The following is a 26092-nucleotide window of genomic DNA, read 5'->3' on the forward strand; positions in this document are numbered from 1 at the left end:
TTTTGGTGTAACTGCAATATCGCTCTCTGCTTCAACAGCAAGGATAGGGAGGAAGGGGGAATTGGATTCAGTCGACAGACAACCCTGGGCCCCAACTTTTGCAGTCCAGGATATCGATGCACAGGACTGCATCTGCAACCAAGACCAAAAGCGAAGGATGTTCAAGCAGCATGTCTGATTGTAAATATTTCTACCCTTAACATAAGGCTTGGGGGTAACTAGTACAAGAGCGGCTGTGACTACCCTAAACAGAGACATAAGAGTAGCCTGCATGGAGATGCAGTTACTACCTTAGGAAACTTTCTGGGCAGGCTGGATGGACCGTTTTGTCTTTTTCTGCCGTTCTTACTATGTTACTATGTATGTTACTTTTTTAGAAGGGCCTTAACAACCATGAGACCTGACTCAAGAACTTCCCTCCCATCAACACCATCTCCTTTACCTCCGAGTGCAAGGGAAAGGCCTTAGTAGACTTACGCACTTCCTTAATAATGAGGTCCCACTCAAGTTCCTCCGGAACCAAGGCTTCCACTATCCAGAGACAGGAGACAACTGATCAATCAAGGCCGTAATCTCCTCATCATGAAATATCCAGTCAACCTCCTTAGACACAACTTCACCTTCCTCCATAGAGACACTGCTTGTGGAATCAACATGATCCTCCAAGTCTACCTGATTCACATCTGTTCCAGGAAGGAGCCACTTCAGCAGACTCTGAGAGTGCTTGCATGGGAGTTGGGCCGTACTATTAGTCCTGACTGATTCTAATGAAAAGGTAGGATTTTCATCAGGCCTTTGAATAGAGTGAAAGGCTTGGTGTAAAAATCTTGAAAATTCAGGAGAAAACTCTACAGCTCTACTATCCTGACCCAGAGTGGACAAAAATAAAGAGCAACACGCTGGGACTAAGGCAAGATGAGCATCATCCTCCATTACAGAGACACCCCCCCCCCCCCTGCTCGAGCTGAGAGTTTGAAATGCGGCCGCCCTGATTCAGCAACAGTGGAAGAAAGCTGCATCAAGTGCAGGAGGACATAAAAGGCCCCCGGAGGCTATCAAGCATTCACTGGGAAGTTTCTCCGCCACAATGCAGGATGAGCAGAGTAGCCCTGCAGCTGAAATGGCCCGCAGCATCGATCCTTCCTGGGCTTGTCCATAATACTGCCAGACAACTTCCCGGCTCAGTGAATCAAGAATGCCCCAGAGCCCCCTCTGAAAAAAAAAACACTTATCCTGGAGGCAGTCAGCAAAGAACTCCTCTGCCCACAGAAACTGCTTAAGCAGAGTCTGATGCTCTCGTGAATTAAAGAGCCCGTTTTTGGGTTTTTTTCACTCAAACCCTGAGCTCAAAATAGGAAGATGGCAGGGAGAGGAGAAACCCAGAGGATTCTATTAGGAAGCCAAAAAGAATGTTATCTCTCCTTTACTACTATTTTCTTCTATTTTTTTTTTATGAGAAAACCCCCCCCCCCCACACCCCCCACTCCTCTCCTTGAGTTCTACCAAGTCCCCTCTAGGCCTGGGATGCCCTGTTCCCGATTTTGCAACTACTGGCGCACCAACAGCCTGGCCCAAAAAAGCTTTCCAAAAATTCTGCTGCACCACCAGTTTGTCCTACCATTTGCTGGTGGCAGAGAATACTGGATTTTTCCTGTGCTGAACCCCCCCTACATAGTGGTGTGATGTTACTGGAGAAATCAGTGGGCACTGCCCCTGATGTACCACCTTGTGGGTCTTGCCAACAATATGCGTAGTTCCTGTGTCCTTAATATACCATCTTGGGGGTCTTGCTGCAACTCTGCCTAGCTTCCATGCCCCTGATGCTACAACTTGGTGGGGTCTTGCTACCTCTCAGCCTGACTGCCATACCCCAGACTGTACACCTAGGGGTGTCTTGCCACTGTGTGTGGGAGGGGTGAATGATTTGCACCTGTCATGGTGTCTTGGAGTCCTCATGCCCCTCTGAATGTGGGGGCTCGTCCGGGGGCCCGAGAAATCAGCAGGACCTCTTTGTGCTGCTTTTTCTTTCTGTCTGTGCTTGGGGTTTGTTTCTGCCACCATTGATGCTTTGTTCCTCCTTTATATAGTGCCTTAGGGTGTTCATGCCATTCTTGGTGCTCTTTGCCCCTTTTGTGCAGCCTTTGAGGTTTGAGGTTTTTTCACTCAACACACAATAAAGCTCTGGAATTTGTTGCCAGAGGATGTGGTTAGTGCAGTTAGTGTAGCTGGGTTCAAAAAAGGTTTGGATAAGTACTTGGAGGAGAAGTCCATTAACTGCAATTAATCAAGTTTACGTAGGGAATAGCCACTGCTATTAATTGCATCAGTAGCATGAGATCTTCTTGGTGTTTGGTAATTGCCAGGTTCTTGTGGCCTGGTTTTGGCCTCTGTTGGAAACAGGATGCTGGGCTTGATGGACCCTTGGTCTGACCCAGCATGGCAATTTCTTATGTTCTTATGATGCCACTGGTTATTGGTCCCCCCTTTTGAAGCCTTGGAGCATTCTTGACATTCTTGTTGCTGCTTTGCTCCTATGATGGTGCTTCCTGTACTGCTGGTACCCTTTTGCCCCTTTTCAGTATCTTAGGCTATTTGTGCCAATTTTGGTGACACTTTGCCACAATCTTGGTGCCTTGGAGTTTTCTTCCACCTTCTGATGTTGCCTACACACAAGTTTCACTAGAACTGACGAAAAACCCCAATTTTGAAGCTCAAAATAGAATATATTGCTTTCCCCTTTGACTTTAATGGGAAATGAATCAAATGAATAAATGAAAATCTTTTTTCTTTTGAAACTAATTAAATGATTGAAGAGACCTAAGAAACAAATGAATGAAACAAAATGAAAAATTTGCCTCTGCACATCCCTAGCAGTATGCATCAGTCATCATTTAAAAAGTGTACTAATTCTTTATATGTATATGTGTATATATTTACTTGAACACACACACACACACACATTATATATATATATCAGTGTTTATTACTTCCTGGAACTGGAAATATGTGTAATAACTGTTCAGTAAATATAGAATTGATAGTAAGCCTACATATATAGAAACATAGAAATGACAGCAGAAGAAGACCAAACGGCCCATCCAGTCTGCCCAGCAAGCTTTCACACCTATTTGTTTTCATACTTATCTGTTACTCTGACCGCTGAGGTCAGGGCCCTTATTAGTAACTTTTTGGTTCCAATTCCCTTCCACCCCCACCTACAAATATAGTTTGAGTAAAACAAATTAATGCTGTAGTTACTATCTTTTACAGGGGCATTTTTCATACTACCCACATAGCTGCAAAGTTTGCAAGTACATTTTACCTAGAGTCTTTACACCAAATTTCAAAGGGGACAGTATGTGCATACTTTCCCTTTGAAAATTAGCCCAAGGAAAAAGTACCCACAGAGATTTGCACCTGCTTTTTCTGCAGATACTTTTTCCATCCACAACTATGCACAGAGAGCCTAAGTTTTAAAATGTTTGCGGTACAGCATTTGTGCGCATAAGCGGATGTGTGGAGATTTATCCTAATATTTTATAAACTGCAGTGTGAGCTGCATAATTTATAAAATACTGCATAGTTCTGCCCTGAATGTATGTGCAAATATTTCTTATGCAAAAAACTTTACTTTCTCTACCTTTTTTTTTTATAAACATACACAAGGTCCATATTCAGACACAGTCCTGATAGAAAAGTTAGCCACGCTGTTTAATAGAACTAGCTATCTTAAAGATAGCTGGCTAAGTTTAGGACAGTTCTTTGGCTCGACCAGACTTAGTTAAGTCATCCAGCTAACTCTGACTATCAAAGTTAGTCATTTAATATGGCCAGCTAACTCAACTCCTCCCAGTTACACCCCTAAAACGTTCTTAATTTTCCTATTTTTTAGCCAGTTAAATTCTAGACCCTACTAGTACTTCATCCTGAAATTCCCCCAGTTCACCCAAAATGTGTGGATAATAGACAAGTCTGATTTCACTTGTGCCAGTCAATTAGCAGATGATTACATGAGCCCTACTCCGCCCCTTTTTTTCATTGGTAAAGTGTACTTGCAAAATGGAAAATTTGTGCATACTCTTGTCATGTCTATAATAGCATATATGCTATTTTTCATGCACAAAACTCCTTTGAATATTTACTCTATAGTTTTTCAAATTCAAAGCTAGGCATGTAGTTTTTTTTTCTCCCCGATCCAGCTCCACCCCAGCTGTACTTCTGCTACAGTGTGGGTAAAAGTATACATGTTGGGGAACTATATACCTACTTTTACCTTCATACCAGATGGGCAGTTTTCAGACTTATGATTTACACAGGTTAAATGTTTTTTTTACCATGTTTTGAAAATTATCCTCCTCATGTATGTTATTTATACATTGATGGGATAGGAATATACATATTTCAAATAAATATTGTACATTGTGTACTAAAATGAGGTTATTCGGCATTCAAAACATTTTGGTAGCAATTAGAGCTACGCACCAGCAGGGTGCTCGCCCCAGCCAACCCAATGAGTCATCTCTGAGTTGGACCCAGAGTAGAAACCACAGATTTATGTTATAGGTTTCCAGTCCATAGTGATATCCCACTAAACCACACTGCTTTTGCTCTCCAACTTCCGAGAATTTTCCAGTATTGAGGAACAGAATACAGTTGAAATAAAATACAGCAGCTTTTTCTTTCAGTGGTACAATAGTTGCAGTCTAGTAAGCGGTGTATGCATCTTGAAATATCATTTAGCACAACTGAATATATAATCTGGCATAACTACCCCCATACAGTGGAAAGAATGTTATAATGAACCATAAATCCTATATTATACTACACTTTATACCAATCAGTAGTTAAACATTTCAGTGATGGAGGAGTGGCATCAAACCAGGAGAGGCTGAGTGAGACATGTAATTGGTAGTGCCAGATTATTCATTTGCAGTTCATTTTAAATTGATATGCCTTTGTCTTTTGTTCATAACACATATAGCTTTGGAAAATGTGCTCTTGGTACATGATAAATTGTTCTTTAGCTTATTGTCAGGAGAACGGAGCATCTTCTCACTATGGGTCTGATTTTACATGCTTAAAACTGGGTTTTACATTTGTAAATGCGTTTTACCCATGTAAGTGGGTTTAATATCTGCCATTGAATTGTCAATAGGTTTTACCTCCATTAAGTGCACTTAACATGGGTAAAAAGCTTTTGAAAATTGCTACAGTAGTATGTTACATTTATATGCACAACTCTTTTCGAAATTCACCTGTAAATGTCTTATGTTCGTGTACTAGTAGGCACTGGTTCCTACATTTCTACATTTATAATCTATGCTGTTCCAATACTGCTATCAAGAGCAATGAAAGTAGAACATTTGTAGAAATAAAAGAGGTGATGTGAGGATAGTAGTTGTAAATAGCTAAATTATTCTATTAATTATGTCTACTTTTGCTTATTTTTAATGGAGTCAAAGTGAAGGAGTCTATACAAATTAGAAGACTGTTTCTGAATCCCAACCCCTATAAAAAGGAGAGCCTGATGGGGAAGTATGGGGGAATTGTGTGTGAGCATTCCTGGTGCGTGCCATATAAAGAAACTGTAATAAATCCCATACACTTGGCATGTACTTATGCTCATCTGTGACTGAAGTAAAGATTTAACCAAATATTAGTTTTGCAGATATTCCTGCATAATTACTCGTGTTTGCAGCAGCCAGAAGATAGAATCTGTCCCAGTAAAACATTGATTTTAGAACATGCATTCTTTCATATGAAAAGAAAGCAAACTATTTAAAGGAAACCAAGCTTAAATTTAAGAACTTGAGCATTTTCACTGTAAGAGGTCTCTTCTCGATCCAATCTTGATAACCAAGCACATACTTTCTGTGCAACAGTATTATTTAAAAAATATAGTTATTTCACATAAAATCATTTGAATCAAAAAGCCTGTGAGAGAGTCAGTTGAACCATTAAATAACTGAGGGGCAAAAGTGGGAAGAACAAGGCCATAGTGAAAGATTAAGGGGTAGATTTTAAAAATTTACGTGTGCGCATCCATGTGCATACGCTACCCGACGCACACACACAGATGCACAATTTTATAATGTGCATGCGCTGATGCGCGCATGTTATAAAATGCCGGGTTGGCACGTGCAAGGGGGGTAGAGATGTGCAATTTCATGCGGCAACACATCAGGGCCTTCCCCAGTTCCCAACTCCCTAGCCTAACCTCCCTTTCCTTCCCCCTATCCTGCCCTCCCCCTATCTCTATCCTAAATACCCCCAAATTCCATATCCTACCTTTTGCTCCTGCTTCCGAGCAGGAACAAGTTGTGCATGCCAGCACAACAGCAAATGGCCACTGTGCCGGCACCTCTAGCCCTGCCCCCCCCCCCTCCGGCCTGCCCCTTTGGTTAGCCCCGGGGGGGGGGGGGGGTTACGCGCGTGGCTGGGCCCTTTGAAAATTGGCCCGGCACGCGGAAGGCCCAGCCACACACGTAATCCCCCAGGTTTTGCGTGCATAAGTGTTTTAAAATCCAGCCAAAAATGAATTCTCTGCTGCTGTCTCTATTGAGGAAGATGCAAGACAAGATACCTGTGCCAGAATTAAAATTTAAAGGTGATGATTCAGAGGAACTGAAACAAATCTCAGTGAATCTGAAAGAGATACTAGGGTAAATTAACAAACTAAAAGAGACGCAAATCACCTGTAACAGATGGTATACATCCCAGATTGCTGAAAGAACTGAAAATGAAATTGCAGACCTACTGTTACTAATCCATAAAATATCATTAAAATCAGCTACAGTACGTGAAGATTGAAGGGTAGCCAATGTAGTACTCATTTTTTTTTAAAAGTTCCAGGGGTGACCTGAGAAAATACAGACTGGTGAGCCTGATGTCAGTGCCAGGAAAAATTGTTGAAACTACTCTAAAGAGCTAAATTATTGAACATATAGATAGACATAGTTTAATGAGACAAAGCCAACATGGATTTAGCCAAAGGAAGTCTTGTCTTACCAATTTACTACATTTGGGCTTGATTTACTAAGGCTTTTCTCCCAGTCTGTGTCTGTGGGAAAAGACTTTGATGAATCAGGCACTTTGTTTAAAGGCGTGAATAAAGGTAAGCCATTTGATATAGTGTATCTGGATTTTCAGAAAGCATTTGACAAAGTACCTCAGAGACACTCTTGAGGAAATTAGAAAGTCATGGGATAGGAGACTAAGGGCCTTATTTTCCAATATCGCATTGGTAACGCATTAGGGGGCGTTACCAATGCAAATGAGTCTTCTTTCGTGCAGTGGGGAAAAATCGCGTGCGGCGATGTTTTCGCCATTCACGAAAACATTAGCACCGCACGCGATGTTTCCCCACTGCACGATGATTCTTTCAGTCTTTTATCGCAGTGCACGATATTTGCCGGTTTCTTTTATCGCAGTGCACGATAGTCCCAGACAGCCTGTTGCAGGCTCCGGGGGGGGGGGGGGGGGGAGAGAGAGAGAGAGAGAGAGAGAGAGAGAGAGAGAGAGAGAGAGAGAGAGAGAGAGAGAGAGAGAGAGAGAGCGAGCCTTACTATAGTGCCTATGCCCTACATAGGTATTTTAACCCCTATGGGAGGGCCACCTACTAACTCGGGGTGGGGATTAGGTATGAGCGTCGGGGGTTGGGGGCCACTTTCGCATTCCACATGAGACCTACGGACAGAACAGTGGTCTCTAGTGCAGATTTGCTGGCTGTCGGAGTGAGGACGCTCACTCCAAGAAGTGGTTTGGGCAACGTTCTCTCTACCTAGCTTGATGGACACTCTACCTGGGCAACAACATGCTAGGTGGAGAGAATGTTGGCCAAATCTCCGCTTGGAGTGAGCGTCCTCACTCCGACGGCCAGCAAATCTGCACTAGAGACCACTGTTCAGTCCGTAGGTCTCATGTGGAATGCGAAAGTGGCCCCCAACCCCTGACGCTCATACCTAATCCCCACCCCGAGTTAGTAGGTGGCCCTCCCATAGGGGTTAAAATACCTATGTAGGGCATAGGCACTATAGTAAGTCAGTCTCTCTCTCTCTCTCTCTCTCTCTCTCTCTCTCTCTCTCTCTCTCTCTCTCTCTCTCTCTCTCTCTCTCTCTCTCTCTCTCTCCCTGAGCCTGCAACAGGCTGTCTGGGACTATCGTGGATTGCGGTAATCCTTTTCAGGCCTGTAACGCAGTCCATAACGCCCGACTCCGCCCCCTGAATACCAAATGACTAATTTGCATTCGCAAATCTCGTTAACAGCTGTTAACGCGATTTGCGAATTTATCGCACGCGGTAAAGTGCTTGGAAAATGAGGCCCTAAGTGAGGATAAGAGAACTGGTTAAATTAAAAGATAGAAAACAGAGAATAAATCTAAATGATCAGTTTTCTCAATGGAGAAAGATGAATAGTGGAGTGCCCCAGGGATCTGTACAGGGATCAGTGCTTTTTCGCATATTTATAAATGACCTAGAGATGGGAACGAGGAGTGAGGTGATCACATTTGTTGATGATTCAAAATTATTCAATGTTGTTAAATCACAAGAGGAGTGTGAGAAATTTTAAGAGGATCTTGTAAGACTGGGAGATTAGGCATCCAAATGGCAGATAACATTTAATGTAGACAAGTGCAAAGTAATGCATGCGGAGAAGAGCAACTCAAATTATAGCTACACAAAGCAAGGCTCCACATTGGGAGTCACCACCCAAGAAAAAGATTTAGGCATCATCATGGATAATATTTTGAAATCCTCTGCTTAGTGTGTGGCAGTGGTGGTCAAGAAAGCAAATAGAATTCTAGGAATTATTAGGAAATGAATGGAGAATAAAGCAGAGAATATTATAATTCCTATGTATCGCTGCATGTTGCAGCCACACCTTGAGTATTAACTGCAGTTCTAGTTACTGCATCTCAAAAAAGATATAGCAGAATTAGAAAAGTACAGAAAAGGGCGACAAGAATGGTAAATGGATGGAATGATTTCACTATGAGGAAAGACTAAAGAGATTAGGGTTCTTCAGCATGGAGAAAAGAGAGCTGAGAGAAAGTATAATAGAGGTCTATAAAATAATGAGTGGAGTGGAACAGGTAAATGTGAATCAGTTGTTTACACTTTCAAAAAGTAGAAAATGTAGGTGAAATTCAGTTGAAGTTACTAGTTGATACATAATTAAACTCTGGAATTCGTTGCCAGAGGATGTGGTGGAAGCTGTTAGTGTAGCTGGGTTTAAAAAAGGTTTGGACACGTTCCTGGAAGAAAAGTCTATTGACCTTTTGGAATCCAGCCAGATCTTTGTGACCTTGGTTAGCCATTGTTGGAAACAGGGTACTGGGCTTGATGGACCTTTGGTCTGACTTAGTTTAGCAAAACTGGGGAGATACCAGTTCCAAGATGGTTTTCAAGGGTGATGAGTCAGACGAACTGAACCAAATCACTGTGATCCAGGAAACTATAGACCAGTGAGCCTGACTTCAGTGCTGGGAAAAATAGTGGAAACTATTCTAAAAATCAAAATCGTAGAGCATATAGAAAGACATGGTTTAATGGAACACAGTCAACATGGATTTAGCCAAGGGAAGTCTTGCCTAACAAATCTGCTTCATTTTTTTGAAGGGGTTAATACACATGTGGATAAAGGTAATTTCCCGCATTTTCTGTAATACGACTTGGGACTTCTTGGCACTCAACATTTAGTTGGGGGTGGTGGAAGGGGAATCAGACTCTGCAACATCCAACAAGGACACTAAATTTTAAGGTTTGGGTAAACAAATAAGAATGGGGGTAACTTGCTGATGCAACTGTTACTACCCTTAAGCAATAAGCCTGATACTTTTGATGCTACCACAAGCTTGCTGGGCAAACTGGATGGACTGTTCGGTCCTTTTCTGCCATCATTTGTTTGTTTTTATGTTAAGTTATCTGGCTCCTTCCCTATCTAAGATTTTGGAAAGGTGTAAAGACTTGGCTCTTTAGGCAATCCTTTGATAATCAGGGCTTAGTTTTTTTGTGTTTTTAAGTTTAGATTATAATGTTTAGTAACTGATTATTTTTATGTTGTTTTTACTTGGTGACTTCTATGAACTGTTATATTTATTTGTAAATTGCTGATATTTTATTATATTGTGTTATGAATTATGTATATTTAGTTGTGTAAACTGCTTTTTTCCTTGAAAGGCAATAAAGTTTATTAAACTAAGCTATGGGAAGCAGTTAGAGGCTGTGGAATGTTGTCAAGTGCCCCATTTCAAAAGACACCGCCCACCCCCATCTCCACCTTTCCCCCAGCAGCTTGAAATGGAACAAAATTAAAGCAGTATTCTCATTTGCTCAGTTACTACAAAACATTCTGGTGCAAATTTAGATTTTAACAAGCAAGCAAGCTACATACACAGATATACACAGACACACATGCTACATGTGCAGTGATAAATCCGTGTGTGCGTGTAGTAGGGTGTTGGGAGGTTTGTGTGTGGGTGTGTTTGGAGGGTGTGTTTGTGGGGGGATTGTTTGGATAATGTGGGAGGGTGGGCATATGGGAGTGTATTTTGAGAGGGGTGCTAATTTTGGTGGGGGTATGTGTGTCATGGAGTTGTGTGTGTGTGTGTGTGGGGGGGGGGGTTATAAGAGGGATGCCATTTGCTGTGTGTGGGTTGTGAGAGATTGGTGGGCCATCCTTCATTAGCTGCTTCATTTTTTCTCTGCCTGCCTTTGTCTTTGTCTGCCTTTTCTGCTCTGGGCCTAGCTGCTGAAGGAAAGGGGGTACTTTTGTAATGGAGCATCTGCCAACATTACTCAAACTCTAATTGCCTCCCATAGTAAACCAAATGGGATTTTTCAGGGGGGTTTACTGACCTGATCGTTTATTTTTTTATTATTTTATTTTTGACCATGTCCCATCTTTTTTATCCTGTGTGCCAAACTAAGTGACTGTCACTTCTTTGGACAGTTATTTTGCCCATAGACAAATCCCTTTTACGTAATTGTTTGCAAAATTTCATATGTTGGAAAACAAAAAAAAAAAAACAAAGTTAAGGCAAAACAATTTCCTTGGCTCCTAAAAAAAAATAACTGGTTCCCAAATTTTCTAAATATTTTTCCACCGCTGCTTTCACTATACATAAAATGACAACCAGATTGAAAGGCGGTTCTACTTCAATGAGATAGAGTTGTGAATAGGTAGATGAAATGGATGTGGTGATTTATTAGTCTAATAAATGGTAGCTCATAAAGCTCTGAATATACAAATACAACCAGTAATAATTTTTCTCAGGGAAGGATTGATTCCCAGAGAGCTGAGCAGAACAAACGTTGGGGCCTATTTACTAAAGGTTTTCTTCCATTCTGTGTCTATGGAAAATGCTTAATAAATGACCCCCTTTATTTTGCCAGATGATGAAATTATTTAACCCTGCCTAACCATGCAGTAGGGAAAGCTGCATTAATATAGGATAGTCTGTTGTTCCTTCTTCCATAAGAATTAAATAGGAATTAGGATATGGGCTTTTGAACAGTGTCAAGAAATTGCACATTTGGAAATTTTTAGAATATATTTTTATTTTCACTTTTGTTGGTTCATGTAAATAGATACAATTTGAAAATAATATCAAAAAGTATTTTCATTTTACTTTACACTTTTTAATCATTACCTTCTTTTTGTACTTTTCATTGGCAGTAGTTTTTCGTTTTCTTTTTTCCCATGCTTCAGGAATCATGACACCTCTAACTTTATTTTTAGCCCACCTTCAAAGCCATGGATTTAAGAAGAGGGCTCGTAGAAAAAGGAAAATCCCCACTCCCACAGCCACATAATTTTCTTTTTTTTTTTTTCACAACAGTTCATGCAACGAGTTTCTTTATTCCAGTGCATTTCATAAAGAAATTAAGATGTTCTTCGTTTCTGAATCATGAAAGCTTTAATAAATTGGTATCTCTAACGAATACATGCTTGTAAGAAAACAGTGGAATGCTATATGGCATTCTGGTTTTATATTAGAGCAGGAGTTTTCAGCCATAGCCAGATACAGTGAGAGAAACTCCTCATTCTTTTCATGTACGGGCACAAAAGTGCAGCATATACTATACTTGCAAGACATGGAAATTGACGTCAAGGCAATAGTCAAGGACAGTAGATCAAGAACACTCACGTCACTGAGAGCTGTAGCCTTAAGTGTTTTGTTTTTTAATAATCCAAATATTTTAAAGCAAAAGTGATGGTAACTGATTTAAACAAAATAGTTAGACCTTCTTTGCTTGCCTTCCTCTGTCTGTTCCATTGACAATGCTTATTACTAGTTCCATATTCACATTTTCATGTAGTTGAAGCGATGATAGGCACGTTCAATACATTTACAGCCAGAATAATAAAGAAGTTGCAATTTTTCAAATTAAGTATGGGAAATGCCACCTGACAATTGAAAGGGGGGGGCAATTTTCAAATTATCCAAATTAGGCAAACTGCCTGGGAATCTTTTACCCACGGACTTTACATGAATTTTCAGCATGTAAATACATGCATACATTTGTTTTGAAACTTGCCACAGATACACAATAGTTCTGAACATTTGCATCTGCTTTTTGTGTGAGTACTTTGTTTTCATGGAAAATAACATATGTAGATTTGAAGATGCTATTTTTCTCCCCATCCTAAACATACATCCATCCCCTCTACCCAGGAATGCCTCCTTGAAATACAGCTTAAAAGTATGCACGTTGAAGAACAGCATGCAGTCTTTAGTTTCATCGAGGAAAGGCAGTTATCAGATGGCCGATTTACACATATAAGTCACTTTTTAACCACGTAAACAACTTTGAAAATTGCCCTCTCTGAACCTTTGTGGAAGGTGATCACTCTTACCAGGGCTCTGTGCTGTGCACGGATACTCAAGTGAAACCTGAAAAATATCTTGCACCTCTTAAACAAGAAAGATATAATAACAGGAATAAAGTGTTAATTTTAAAAAGTTGAAATGACACCTAAGAGCTTGTGGGCATATGCCCGGTTAATATTATAACTCTGAAATGGTGTGACTAAAGTGTCCTTGTGTTTGTGCAATTTAAAAGGAAAGTCCCACAAATTGCAAATTAAATTCCATTTAGGACACTCCTACACAACACTGTAAAGATATATAAAATAGAGATAGTCCTTGCTCAATGGAGCTAACAATCTAGCTGATATGCCAGACAAAACATAATATCTCTTAATCATCCCCTCAGCATGTACATGTTTTCTCCTTCTCCTTTTCCCGATACCTCAATGCATCATATCTATGACTTGTCAGTACACTGTGACTGTGATATACCAGGAGACTCAAGATAGTGTCTCCTTCAAGGTAGTGCCCAACACTCTCACCAAGCCACAGGTCCTGCCTCATTACATGGGATCTGTTAACATCATTTCATTTTTTAGGTATTTTCAAGTTGTACATAAAATTGTTTTATTTATTTTCCTTCACTCTCCTCTGTCTTCTCTACCTTGTTCTCAGACTCGAGAACCCATCAGATTGAGTGAATTGAAGTCTGAGATGTCGCCTAGGATTTCAGCAGAAGATCTCATTGACTTGTGTGAGTTGACAGGTCTTGGCCATTACAAGACCCCTACAAAGAAAACCAAATCCAGCAAGCCTAAACTTCTCGTAGTCGACATTCGAAACAGCGAAGAGTATCCTTTTTATGGCCATTCGCTTTTAATATTGTTTATTTAGATAACCATGATGCCTGACTTTGGTATTATAATTATTTTGTCATTTTCAAATTTCATTGATAGCATCAATTGGTCTGTAAGTTTCTGAACATTATGTAATGATTTGTATTTAAGTCATTATTCCACTACCTTAAAAAAACAAAACAGATTTTGCAGATAAGGTTTAAAAATCATACATATCATCTTCAGGCTAATGGTTTTTGAATCTTCACAGCTTCCTATAGCTTTTTTTTTTTTAACCAATATTAACATAGTAGTGTCAGTAAAACCCAGTGTTTTATTTTTATAAACAGAGGAAAGTTGCTGCATTTCTATAGGAATGGCTTCATAAGCCTATTAGCAAAGCCATAAACATACTGAAATCCAGTACTTTGTTTCCAGCAGTAAATGCTTTTTTCATGATGTTTAATCATTTGTTTTTATGCATTAAGAATGACAAAATGGATTCTGAAATTCTCCGTTCACAAAGAAACTTCCTTTATTATAGGGAACCTTAGGCTGCCTATTAATATAGAACATAGATATAAGACAAATGAAATAATTCTCCCACTTTGCTCAAAACCATTAAGGCCTTTGAGTGTTGTGTCCCACACTTCAAAAAGGATATGGAGATTTTTTTAGAACATCCAGAAAATAGCAGAAACTATTAAAAGTCACTGTAATGTAACCTGTGGAAAAAGGTTGAAAGGTTTTATTTAGAGAGAGACAACTGAAGGCTGACTTGATAATAGTATGCAAATACATAAAAGAGGGTAATAAAATGCATGAAATTGATGGTCCTCTGCCTTTTCTGGGGATAGGACAAAAAACGATTGGCTTAAATAGCAAGAAGGTTAGGTTAGATTATACAGCCTTTGAAACTCCCAATTTGCTCATATTTATAGCATATTTAAAACTGTGATCTGGTTTCATATGTGAATCCTTTAATGTGTTTACACGTATGGTTGCTTTTCCCCCTTGAGACAGCCCTGTGGCAAAACACGTCTCGAATCTGAGTTCGTGATTTGTTGTCTCCGCTTATACAAATTGGTAACCTTTAAATTTATCTCTATGATCAATGAGACACCTATTGTACATTTTTGAGCAATAAAAACTTATTCTCCAAGGACAAGCAGGATGTAGTCCTCACACACAGATGACATCATCAAATAGAGCCCTGTCTTGCCACACTGAGCATGCCCAGCATACCCTATACTGTGCATCATGCGGAGTCCTTCTTCAGCCTCTCTTTTTCCGTGGAGCTGCAGATGCACAATATCCTTAAAGAGTTACTGCTGAGGATGTAGGAACACCCCCTCATAGTGCCTCCCGTGAATAAGAAGGCTGCCGGAGTTTACCTCATCCAAAAGGTTCCCAGATTCGATAAGCGACAGCTTCCCCACCAGTTGGTGGTAGTCGAATCTGCTCCCAAGAGAGCCATGTGGTCTCAGGCCTATTCCTCGGTGCCCCTGGGAAAAGAACATAAGAACATAAGAAAATGCCATACTGGGTCAGACCAAGGGTCCATCAAGCCCAGCATCCTGTTTCCAACAGTGGCCAATCCAGGCCATAAGAACCTGGCAAGTACCCAAAAACTAAGTCAAAAAGATCACAGAGCGATGGATGTTCTTAGGGGAGAGTTTTTTTCAGTGAGCAATGCTCATTGCCCACAGAGCTTCCTACCAGCTTTATATGAGCCAGTACTTATGAGACATCTGGAAGCAGGTGCAGGAGATGAATGAGCAGTTGCCTCAGCAGCAGTAGACACCCTCATGTCGCTGGTGCATAAGGGCCTGGAGTGCAGAAAACATGAGGTCAGACCACCTACGATGTTTTCAAAACAGCATTGAGGGTCTCTGCAGCAGGAATCAGCGCCCACAGAATGGCATGGTTGCAGGCCTCGAATCTCTGACCAGAGGTACAGGAAAGACTCACTGATGTGCCGTGTACCAGGGAGAACCTCTTCGGAGATTGGGTGAGGGATGCAGTGTCCCAGCTCTGGAACTATAATGAAACCCACCCACAACTCTCCACCAGCTCTCTGGACCCATCCTCCTCTATTAGAAGGTCGGCAAGATCGGGGCAGAAGATCTCCACCCCCTCACTCCCATCAGCAGCATCAGGGCTTCCGCAGCATCCCAGGCAGCAGAGAGCTCTCAAGGCCCAGCCATCACATCACTCAACTCCAGGGACAGAGTTTTGACTTGGTCGTAGGTCGCATAGTCCAGTTACCCATAGCTGAAGTGGTGGATCCGCCAGTCGGAGGCAGGTTGTGGTTCTTTGTGAACCAGTGACCCAGTATAACCTCAGACCAGTGGGTTCTTTCCATTGTCCATCAAGGGTACCGAATGAACCTATTGGGTGCCTTTCAAATTGCCCCGATCCCATTTTGGGGCCAGTAGTGCTTCAGGAGGTATTACTAATGGAGGTCTCCACCCACTTAAGAGCCAGAGCAATTGAGCCTGTTCCACCAGAGAAAAGAGGATGGGGATTTTACTCCAGGTACTTCCTGATTCCAAATAAAACAGGAGGACTCCGTCCCATCCTAGACCGAAGGGCCTTGAACAGATTTATCAGAAAACAAAAGTTCAAGATGATTTCCCTGGGCACCTTGATACTCATTTTACAAAAAGGGGGCTGGCTATGCTCCCTCAATCTGAAGGAAATGTACGCTCATATTGAGATCTTCTCAAGTCACTGGAAGTATCTCTGATTCATGGTGGGAAAACAGCACTTCCAGTATCTGGTATTGCCGTTTGGGCTCATATCAGCCCCATGGGTCTTTACAAAATGCCTGGCCATGATGACAGTATACCTCTGCAGGCTAGAGGTGCATGTTTTCCCTTATATGGCTGTCAAGAGCACATCTCAGGCAGGGGCCGTAAAGTCCATGCACTTGACCATCCGGGTGTTGGAGTCACTAGGGTTTGTCATCAACTACCCGAAGTCTCATCTCAGCCTGTCATTTCAATTGGACTTCATAGGAGCCTTGTTAGACACGGCTCAGACCAAGGCCTTCCTACTTCTTCAAAGGGCCATCACCTTGATTCAGCAGAGCCAGCAGGTGTCAACCTAGCACCAGAGGTTATTGGGCCATATGGCCGCAACTGTACACCTCACTCCCTTGGCAGGATTGTACATGCACAAAGCCCAATGGACCCAGAGTTCACAATGGCATCAGGCCATGAAGAACCTCCAGGATCGCATCCAAGTCACCTCGCCCCTCCAGAACATCTTGGCTTGGTGGCGAGTACTTTGAAATCTGGAACGGGAGATCTCTTTCCAAGATCCTCCTACTCAAATTGTCCTAACCACAGATGCTTCCATCCTGGGCTAGAGAGCTCATATAGATGGGCTCAGCACTCAGGGTCTCTGGTCTTCCTAGGAACACTGTTCCCAAATCAATTTCCTGGAGCTCCGGGTAATCATTTATGTGCTATGGACTTTCAGAGATCGGCTGTCCAGCAAAGTTGTCCTGATTCAAACTGACAACCAAATGGCGATGTTGATTGTCAACAAGCAGGAAGGTACGGGAGCATACCTCCTGTGTCAGGAAGAGGTTCAGATATGGTCATGGACCCTGTCCCATAGGATGGTGTTCAAGACTATGTACCTGGCCGGAATGGAGAACGTATTAGCGGACAGACTGAGTCATGCCTTCAGACCAGGGGGTGGCGGATCACATGTTCAGCCTCCAGGGGAGCCCAGTCGTGGATCTCTTTATGTCCCCTTGCAACAAAAAGGTACCTCAGTTCTGTTGCCTGTACAGAACAGACGGCAAATCAGCCAGAGACACCCTCGCCTGGTATTGGAGTGAAGGTGTTCTGTACGCATATCCTCTAATTCCCTTAGTAGTGAAGATTCTCTTGAAGCTTTGCAAGGACAAGGGGGTCTATGATCCTCATAGCCCCTATTTGGCTGAGACAGGTCTGGTTTCCACTCCTGCAGGAGTTGTCCATTCGGAGGTTGATCAGTCTGTGCACTTCCCTAGATCTCATCACGCAAGAGTGAGGCAGGTTGAAACATCCCAACCTCCAGGCCCTGTCTCTCACAGCCTGGATATTGAGAAGTTAGTTTTGCAACCACTTGATCTTTCAGAAGATGTATCTCGAGTCCTGGTGGCTTCTAGAAAGCCTTTCATTAGAAAGTCCTATAGACTAAAGTGGAGGAGATTTTCCATGTGTTGTGAGCAAAAGGTCCTAGAGTCGTTCTCCTGCCCCACACAAAAACCGATTGATTACCTTCTACACCTATTGGTAGCTGGCTTAAAATCAACTCCATTAGAGTTCATCTGAGTGCAACTGGCACATACCACAATGGTGTAGATGGTATACTATCTCTGTACAGCCTATAGTTGTACATTTTACGCTGAGCCTGCTTCAATTGAAACCTCCCCTAAGGCCCCCAGCTGTGTCTTGGGACCTCAATGTGGTGTTAGCTCAGTTGATGAAAGCTCCTTTTGAGCCACTGTGCACCTGGAAGGTCATATTTTTTTATGGTGGTCACCAGCACCCAGAGTCAACGAGCTCTAGGCCTTAGTAACTTATCCACCTTACACTAAGTTTTATCATGACATGGTGTTCTTGCATATGCACCTTAAGTTCCTGCCTAAGGTGGTGACTGACTTCCATTTTAACCATTCCATTGTCCTGCCAACATTCTTTCCCAGGCCCCATTTGTACCAAGGTAAACGAGCCCTGCACAGTTTGGACTGCAAGCAAGCTTTAGCCTTCTAGCAGACAGAAGCCCATAGACAGTGCACCCAATTTTTTGTTTCTTTTGATAGAAATAGGTTTGGCATTGTCGACGCCAAACAGACACTATCGAATTGGCTAGCAGATTGCATCTCCTTCTGTTATGGCCAGGCGGGACTGCATCTTGGGGGTCATGTCAAGGCCAATTTTGAGCCATGCCAGCGTCAGTGGTCCACTTGAGAGCAGTTCCTGTAGAGGAAATCTGCAAGGCTGCGATGTGGAGTTCTCTCCACACATTCACATCTCACTATTGCTTGGATAGGGATGGCCGACACGACAGTAGGTTTGGCCAGTCTGTCCTTTGGAATCTGTTTAAAGTGAGGAACTCAATTGTTTGGATTCAGGCTGTCTCCCCCTCTTGTTGCCAACAATACCATTGCTGTTATTGTGCCCATTGGCACCTGATTGGGTGTTTATTGGTCCCCTTTTATGTTGAGGGACAATCTGTAGCTAGGAATTCACCCATGTGTGAGGACTACCATCCTGCTTGTCCTAGGAGACACCAGAGATGCTTACCTGTAACAGGTGTTCAATGTTAGTCCTCATAAAACCCGCCTACCATCCCATGAAGTTGGGTTTCTCCTATCAGGGCTCCTTCTGAAGATGTCGCCCATTGTGAGGACTGTCCTTGGAGAACACCTGTTACAGCTTAAGCAACTCTGGTTTTAATTTGGACCATTCTGCAGTGGATCTGCATTTACTGTGAGGCTCCTTCATCCCATTTATTGTTTACTTGTAATGTCATCAATGGCATACTTTCTGTCTCCAGTATAAAACCAGTGAAACTGTAGCATTTTATTCAATATTTTCTTACTGTGCCTTTGTGCAATATATTTACAATTTAAAGGAAACCCTGTGAGTAAGAATAAAAAGTAAAATGCTATGATTTCAGGGGGCTTGTGCTTAAGCGGAATGTGATACAAAGCCACTGTTAGAATGTTTCTCTGGGTTAGGTGACCTCTATATTTCATTATTGCCTAAACAATGAAAAATGTTTGATTTTGTAATGAGGTTTCTATTATTTCTCCCCCCCCCCCCTTCCCGTAGTCTTGAGTTGATGCCATTTCTTCTTTACATCTGTGTACCAGGGCATTTCTAGGAAATTAATATCCTTGGATTGCTTGGATTTTAAGATGAGCCTTCTGTTTGTCTGATACTTTTACTTGAAAATGCAGACTATTAAGGATTCCATGGCCCACTAAGTTGAAAGAAAGGTGGCCTGCCTTCTTAAATTTCTACCTTTCCCCAGCTACTGCTGTATAGTCTTCTGGCTCATTATGCTGTGTCCCACTCTTCAGGTAACCTTTTGGAAGTGGTGGTAAAGCATTTGAAGGGGGGGGCAGGGTACTGTGTAGGTAGGATGGGCTATGTTGATGGAAAATTATTAAACTATCCTTGATTTTTCATAACTGGTTTCCTACAATCTCTAGTGAGACCCTGAACTTCATTCAGGCTTTGCATAGTCACATTGACTATTTTGGATCATGCTCACACTCAGAAAGCTAAACTAATCTTAATCTAAATATAATACTTGGTACTGAAATATTACAAAGCCCAGGATGACAGATTTGGGACTTAATGGTAAACGCAGATTATTCGAGAACAGAAGTAACCTTTTTTGGAAACGTGCCAAACTTGAACTCTCAGCGTGTTCCCCACCTGGAATAAAGCAAAGATGATCAAAGCAGTATGAAAGTGCAATTTTTATTCCTTGCATTTATTATTTTTGTGCCTGGTTTCCAAGCTGCCGTAGGCTCAAGTGTTTGACTTGCTCAGCTCTTTGTTGCCCAGCTTCTACTGGCTTTTTTTCCTGGCATGAAGGTTAATTTTTAAGCTAAATGCTTGTGTCTAGGAGTCACAGTGCTAAGCACTTCATGTGATGTTAATTTTTCCTCTTACTGTTATCTAGAGGACCAGCAGAAATTTGAGCTATTTAAGTACAGGGAATAAAAACATCACTAAAATATTGCTTTTGTTGAGGATTATAAAGTGGCACTTAGGTTACACTGTAAATATCAAAAAGAAAACATTAAGAGACCTATGTATTAAGCATTTTCCCCATAAAGGGGCATGCCCCTTTGTCTCGCCCCTTCGTCGCAGCCCCGAGGAAGCCCCGAGGCTACATCCTGGTCTTTTGTCCGATACTATAATTACATACCATCTTTGTTCTGCCCACCGTCCAGCTCATACAACATAACATCAGCACCAACAAATCAAAGCACAAACATCACTTAATAACAGCTTTAATCTTCATGCCCCAGCTACTTCCAAAAGATCTGACTAACTAAACCACATACAGACAGTGGCACCCGAGACTCCAAGCCTCAGATCTGCACAATCCAAACCAATTGCACAACGATAGCTCGTGGACTTTACCAGACTTGCCAGCAGACTCATCAGAGGAACCTTAAACATCTCATTACTCGTCCACCCAATACCACCAGGTCTGCTTCCGCTTAACATTCGCCCATCATTCTCCAGACAGCACTCGCCCATCACTCTCCGGACTGCACTCGCCCAACATACGTCCTTCATACATACAGCACTCTTCTAACATTATCCATCTAGCACTCTTCAAACCACATTCGTCCAGCACTCTTCAGACAGCATTCACCTAGCACTCCTTTCTGACCATAACGATTCCTACACTTCCACTTCAGCCTCTTACATCCCAACATGCACCCCCTCTCAATTCCCATCATCCTCAATTCCAAATGGAGAACACCAAAGCCCCCTTCCCCCCCACATCACAATCGTCAACAGAGGCTCAGGCCCATTTTGCTGACACCAGCCACTCAATTCCTTGGACTAACTCTATTCTCACTCACATTGATTAATGCGCAATCAATCGCTAAGAAAAGTCATATATTCAACGACTACCTATTCGATACAAAACCTGACATTTGTGCTATCACAGAAACCTGGTTAAAACCTTCCGACACAGCGCTAATCAATCAACTACCCATACAGGATTACGATGTTCTCTCTATTCCCAGACCCAAAAAAAGAGGAGGTGGACTTCTCCTCGCAGCCAAAAAAACACTGGGTCTGACTTTGCAGACTTCCAATAACATATCAAAGATTGAATTTGCCCTATTCAACTCAAAACATCTGACGATCGGCCTAATCTATGCTCCCCCCGGAATACTGGAAGCTGACCCATCCCCCATCATAGAACTTACAGCAAAACACCTAAATTCCAGAAAACCTACCATCCTCATGGGAGATTTTAATCTGCACGTAGATATTCAACCTCATTTCTACCAACTGTAAAACTCTTCTCTCCTCTCTCAACAATATGGGTTTCAGACAAATAGTGACTGAACCAACACACAAAGCAGGCCATACACTGGACCTTATCTTCATAAATGAAGGTATCACAACCCACACCACTCCAACTTGCACTCCAATACCTTGGTCAGACCATAGAATTATATCATCAGTTTTAAAAATTAAAGATCTTCCACCACAATCCATACTACCAATAACTATATCACTTAGGAAACAGTGCTCTGGAGACCAACTCAGTGAACACTTGGCCAAGGAACTTGAGCACCTTGACCTATCCGACATAAACTCAGCAACTTCATCATGGACCAACATCACTAAAAAGGTTGCAGATCAAATTTGCCCCATGACAATTAAATCTATAAATCCAAATAAAGACAACAGGAGACCCTGGTTCACACAGGAGCTAAAAAATCTTAAACACGAACTGAGATGCAAGGAACAAAATTGGCGAAAAAAACCCATCTTCAACCACCCTCCTCACCTACAAATCATGCCTTAACTCTTACAGAAACAACATCAACACAACAAAGAGACTATTCTTCTCCAAAAAAATCCACCACCTCATTTTTGATTCAAGAGCTCTTTTCTCCTATGTATCAACCCTCACAAAACCCCCGGCACCCATCATTCCAGACGATCAAGCACTCAATAAAGCAAACGAACTGGCAGACTTCTTCGACAACAAAATCACCTCACTCCTAGCCCCCCTCAAGGGACCATCTACACATCCAAAACACGTAATCAACCTCACCCCTCAATCTTCGAGTTCACCCGCTCAACAAACACCACTCTCAACCACTCAACAACCTCCACTCCCAACAGATCAACAACCATCGCACCCAAATGTCAATCATCACAACACTTCACTAACAGTGCTCAACACTTTTGAGCTCACATCCACTCTAGAAATAGAGAACATTCTCAAGAAGATAAAACCATCCTCCCATCCATCAGACCATATTCCATCCAACAAACTTAGTCTTATCACCAACACCATAGCCAAACCTTTAGCAGACATTATTAACTGCTCTTTCAACCAAGGACATGTCCCGAACCAACTCAAGTTAGCCATGCTCAAGCCGCTCCTCAAAAAACCCAACTTACCCACCTCAGACCCAGCTAACTTTAGACCCATAGCAAACCTCCCTTTGATTGCCAAAGTTATGGAGAAAGTTGTTAACAAACAACTTACAGAATATCTTGACGAAAACAATATCCTCACCTCAAACCAATTTGGCTTTCGTAAGACTATGAATACCGAATCATTATTAACATCATTATCAGACACTATTATTTTCAACCTAGAAAAGGGCCAACCTTGCCTTCTCGCTCTCCTGGATCTCTCATCAGCGTTTGATACTGTTAACCACTCATGCCTCTTGCAACGCCTAATAGACATCGGTATTACAGGAGTAGCTTTTAACTGGTTCAAATCATTTTTGGAGAACAGATCATACAAGGTCAAGATAAATAACAAAGAGTCCCACACCATCGAATCCAAAAGGGGGGTACCACAAGGATCATCCCTCTCCCCGACCCTTTTCAATATTTATCTGCTCCCACTCTGTCAACTTCTTACTAACCTTAAGCTAAGACATTACCTATACGCGGATGATATTCAAATCCTCATCCCTATAGAAGATTCCCTACACAAAGCCATATCATTCTGGAATAAATGTCTGTTAGCTATCAACAATCTACTCACCAGCATCAACTTGGTTCTAAACAAAAACAAAACTGAAATCCTCATCATTTCACCGGAAAACTATACCCTCTCCCCACTTTCTACCACTAACCAACATCCGGACACCGCAGGGCTCTCCACCTCGCAACAAGTTAGAGACCTGGGAGTCATCTTAGACAGCAAACTCTGCCTCAATAAATTCGTCAACAACACAACAAAAGAATGTTTCTTTAAACTTCAAACATTAAAGAAACTCAAACCTCTCCTCCTTTACAGAGACTTCCGCATGGTCTTACAAGCCATCATTCTCCCAAAGCTGGATTACTGTAACTCCCTCCTCCTAGGCCTTCCAGCATGTACCATCAAACCACTTCAGATGGTCCTGAATGCCTCTGCAAGAATTCTTTCAAATGCTAAAAAAAGAGATCATATCACCCCTATTCTCCACCATCTCCACTGGCTTCCGATTAAATACAGGATCCAGTTCAAATCTTTAATGATGATTCATAAGGCCTTACACAACATCGCACCTCTCAACCTAACATTTCAAATTCGATTACACACATCCGTGAAACCAACCAGAAGCGCCTATCAAAACAGACTAATCACACAACCGGCGAAATCCATTTTGAGGAAACGTGCATTATCCACAGCTGGCCCATCACTTTGGAACTCGCTCCCTCCAGACCTTCGTTTGGAAACATGCCACCCTACATTTAAAAAGAAACTTAAGACTTGGCTGTTCAAACAAGCTTTCCCCTAGAGCCAAGAACACGAAGAAAAGTATTTTCAAGCCCACAACGTTTTTTATTCAGATCTATTATTTTATTCAATCAGAAATTTACACATGCTGAATTCATACATACTACATACATATACTCATATTGACTTCATATTTTTCCATGTTATTCATTGATTTATTAACTGCTTGTTTATTAACGGTTAAATATCATACACTATTTGCTTCAATTAATTTATTCAATGTAAAAACTTTACTTACTTAGATTTGTTCAATGTAAAACTTCTTTTATTATGTTCTATGTTCTATGTAAACCGCTATATTTTTTTTTTAGCGATAGTTACTGTTCTTTGTAAACCGGGATGATATGTATACTATACAGGAACCTCCGGTATATAAATCATTTAAATAAAATAAATAAATACAGAATAGGGAAAAGCCTTAGTAAATCAGGCCCTAAATGCTGAAATTTATTTGGGCAAAGTGATTTTCAAACAGCTTGCATAGCAATAGTCTGTGTTGTCACAAAGTCTGTTTCAAAAAGCTTTGGACTATAAAACACAGTGGGGTAGATTTTTAAAGTTATGCGTGGGCTTAGATTTGTTCGCGCAACCTGGCGCGAACAAATCTACGCCCAATTTTATAACATGCGCGCGCGCTGCCGCGCACATGTTATAAAATCCAGGGTCGGCACGCGCAAAGGGGTGCACAATTGCGCAACCTGCGCATGCCAAGCCGAGCAGCCTGCCTCCGTTCCCTCCGAGGCCACTCTGATTGCTAAGGGTGACAACGCGTGTTCCTTTTCTTGTCCCTGGGAGGGGGATATTTCTATGTCCCAGTGTGTGGTGTATGCGCCAAATAAAGTCCCTGGTAATTTCCAAATAAAATCTTTACTGTTGAAAAGGTGTGAAGAATGGCACAAGCAGTTTAATCTACAGCACCACATTATCTGCTTGTTTAAAATGTCCTCCTCAATTTGTGCAGAAATGTCTAGCGCAAGAGCCAGGAGAATTTCTACCCTCCAGAGCTTGGAGAAAAAGAGTCCCAGGTGGACAGGGTGTGCTTTGGATGGATAGGACACCCCTTCCCACTGGCCAGGATACACAGTTACTGTCTCTGCACAGAGAGGTAAACACTCTCTCTCCCCGGGGTTAGCAGCACCAGATGAATGTCTTCCAGGATGGTAGGCTTGGCCTGTACTCACAGTTAGCTGATTTTTGTTTTATTTGTTTCTGATGCAGTCCCTTTTTCTGTCTTTGTTCTGATGTGATCCCCTGAAGCAGGGCTCTCATGCTTCAGTCAGGAAGGGAAGGGTAATCAGAACGTCCTCCTGGATCTTGAAACCAAATCTTCCCAAAAAGTGAAGAGAAAACTGGAGTGTGTATCCTTACAGCAGGTCACTGGCACCCCCCTTCCTCTTGGAGGGCAGATCTGCTCTAACCTGCCTAGCCCCAGACCCAGGGTTCCCCCATTCCCTGGGCCCGGGAGGTGTTCAGGCTCCAGTAAGGCTCCTACCACGTAAAAGCTTAAATCCAAAAAATGTACCCAGATGGCAAACTCCAGACCAGCTAGTGAGTAGACTGGAAAAGGGAAAAAAAAAAAAAATCCTCCTGTCCCTGGTCAGGATCACCAAACAGGGCTTGCTTGGCTCCTCTGACTAGACCTGTACAACAACAAAGGGTAGTAGGCTTCTGTCTACCTCCTTAACTTGTGCAACCAAAAGGGACTGCATCCCAGGCTCTAACCAGAACAAAGGCTCACCTGGGGGACGGCCATTCCAGTCCCTGCAGAGGGAGGGTCTGCATGTGAATGGAACCTCCCCCACAAAACATCCTGTACTAAGCTAGCTGACACCTAGCCCCCAGGACTTACCGGTGGTGTGTCAGGTGGGGTCTGCTGCACTACCATGGGACATGAGTTGGGTTTTGAAAGCACTTATG

The 26092-nt window shown here is 42.1% G+C and overlaps 1 protein-coding gene across 5 annotated transcripts in view; it reads left to right on the forward strand.

The window, feature by feature from the left end:
• The window catches only part of TBCK (TBC1 domain containing kinase), a 479395-nt gene that overhangs the window by 372525 nt on the left and 80778 nt on the right, over positions 1-26092 (forward strand). For 3 of the 5 annotated variants that reach the window (XM_029596823.1, XM_029596818.1, XM_029596840.1), the window contains one exon: positions 13488-13663. In XM_029596823.1, coding sequence (XP_029452683.1) covers positions 13488-13663 — 176 coding nt within the window. Of the gene's footprint in view, positions 1-13487; positions 13664-20029; positions 20143-26092 lie in introns of those variants that run through there. The other 2 variants (XM_029596834.1, XM_029596827.1) reach the window with 2 other exon arrangements.

This window comes from Rhinatrema bivittatum, chromosome 1 (genome assembly GCF_901001135.1).
Source record: "Rhinatrema bivittatum chromosome 1, aRhiBiv1.1, whole genome shotgun sequence".
NCBI lineage: Eukaryota > Metazoa > Chordata > Amphibia > Gymnophiona > Rhinatrematidae > Rhinatrema > Rhinatrema bivittatum.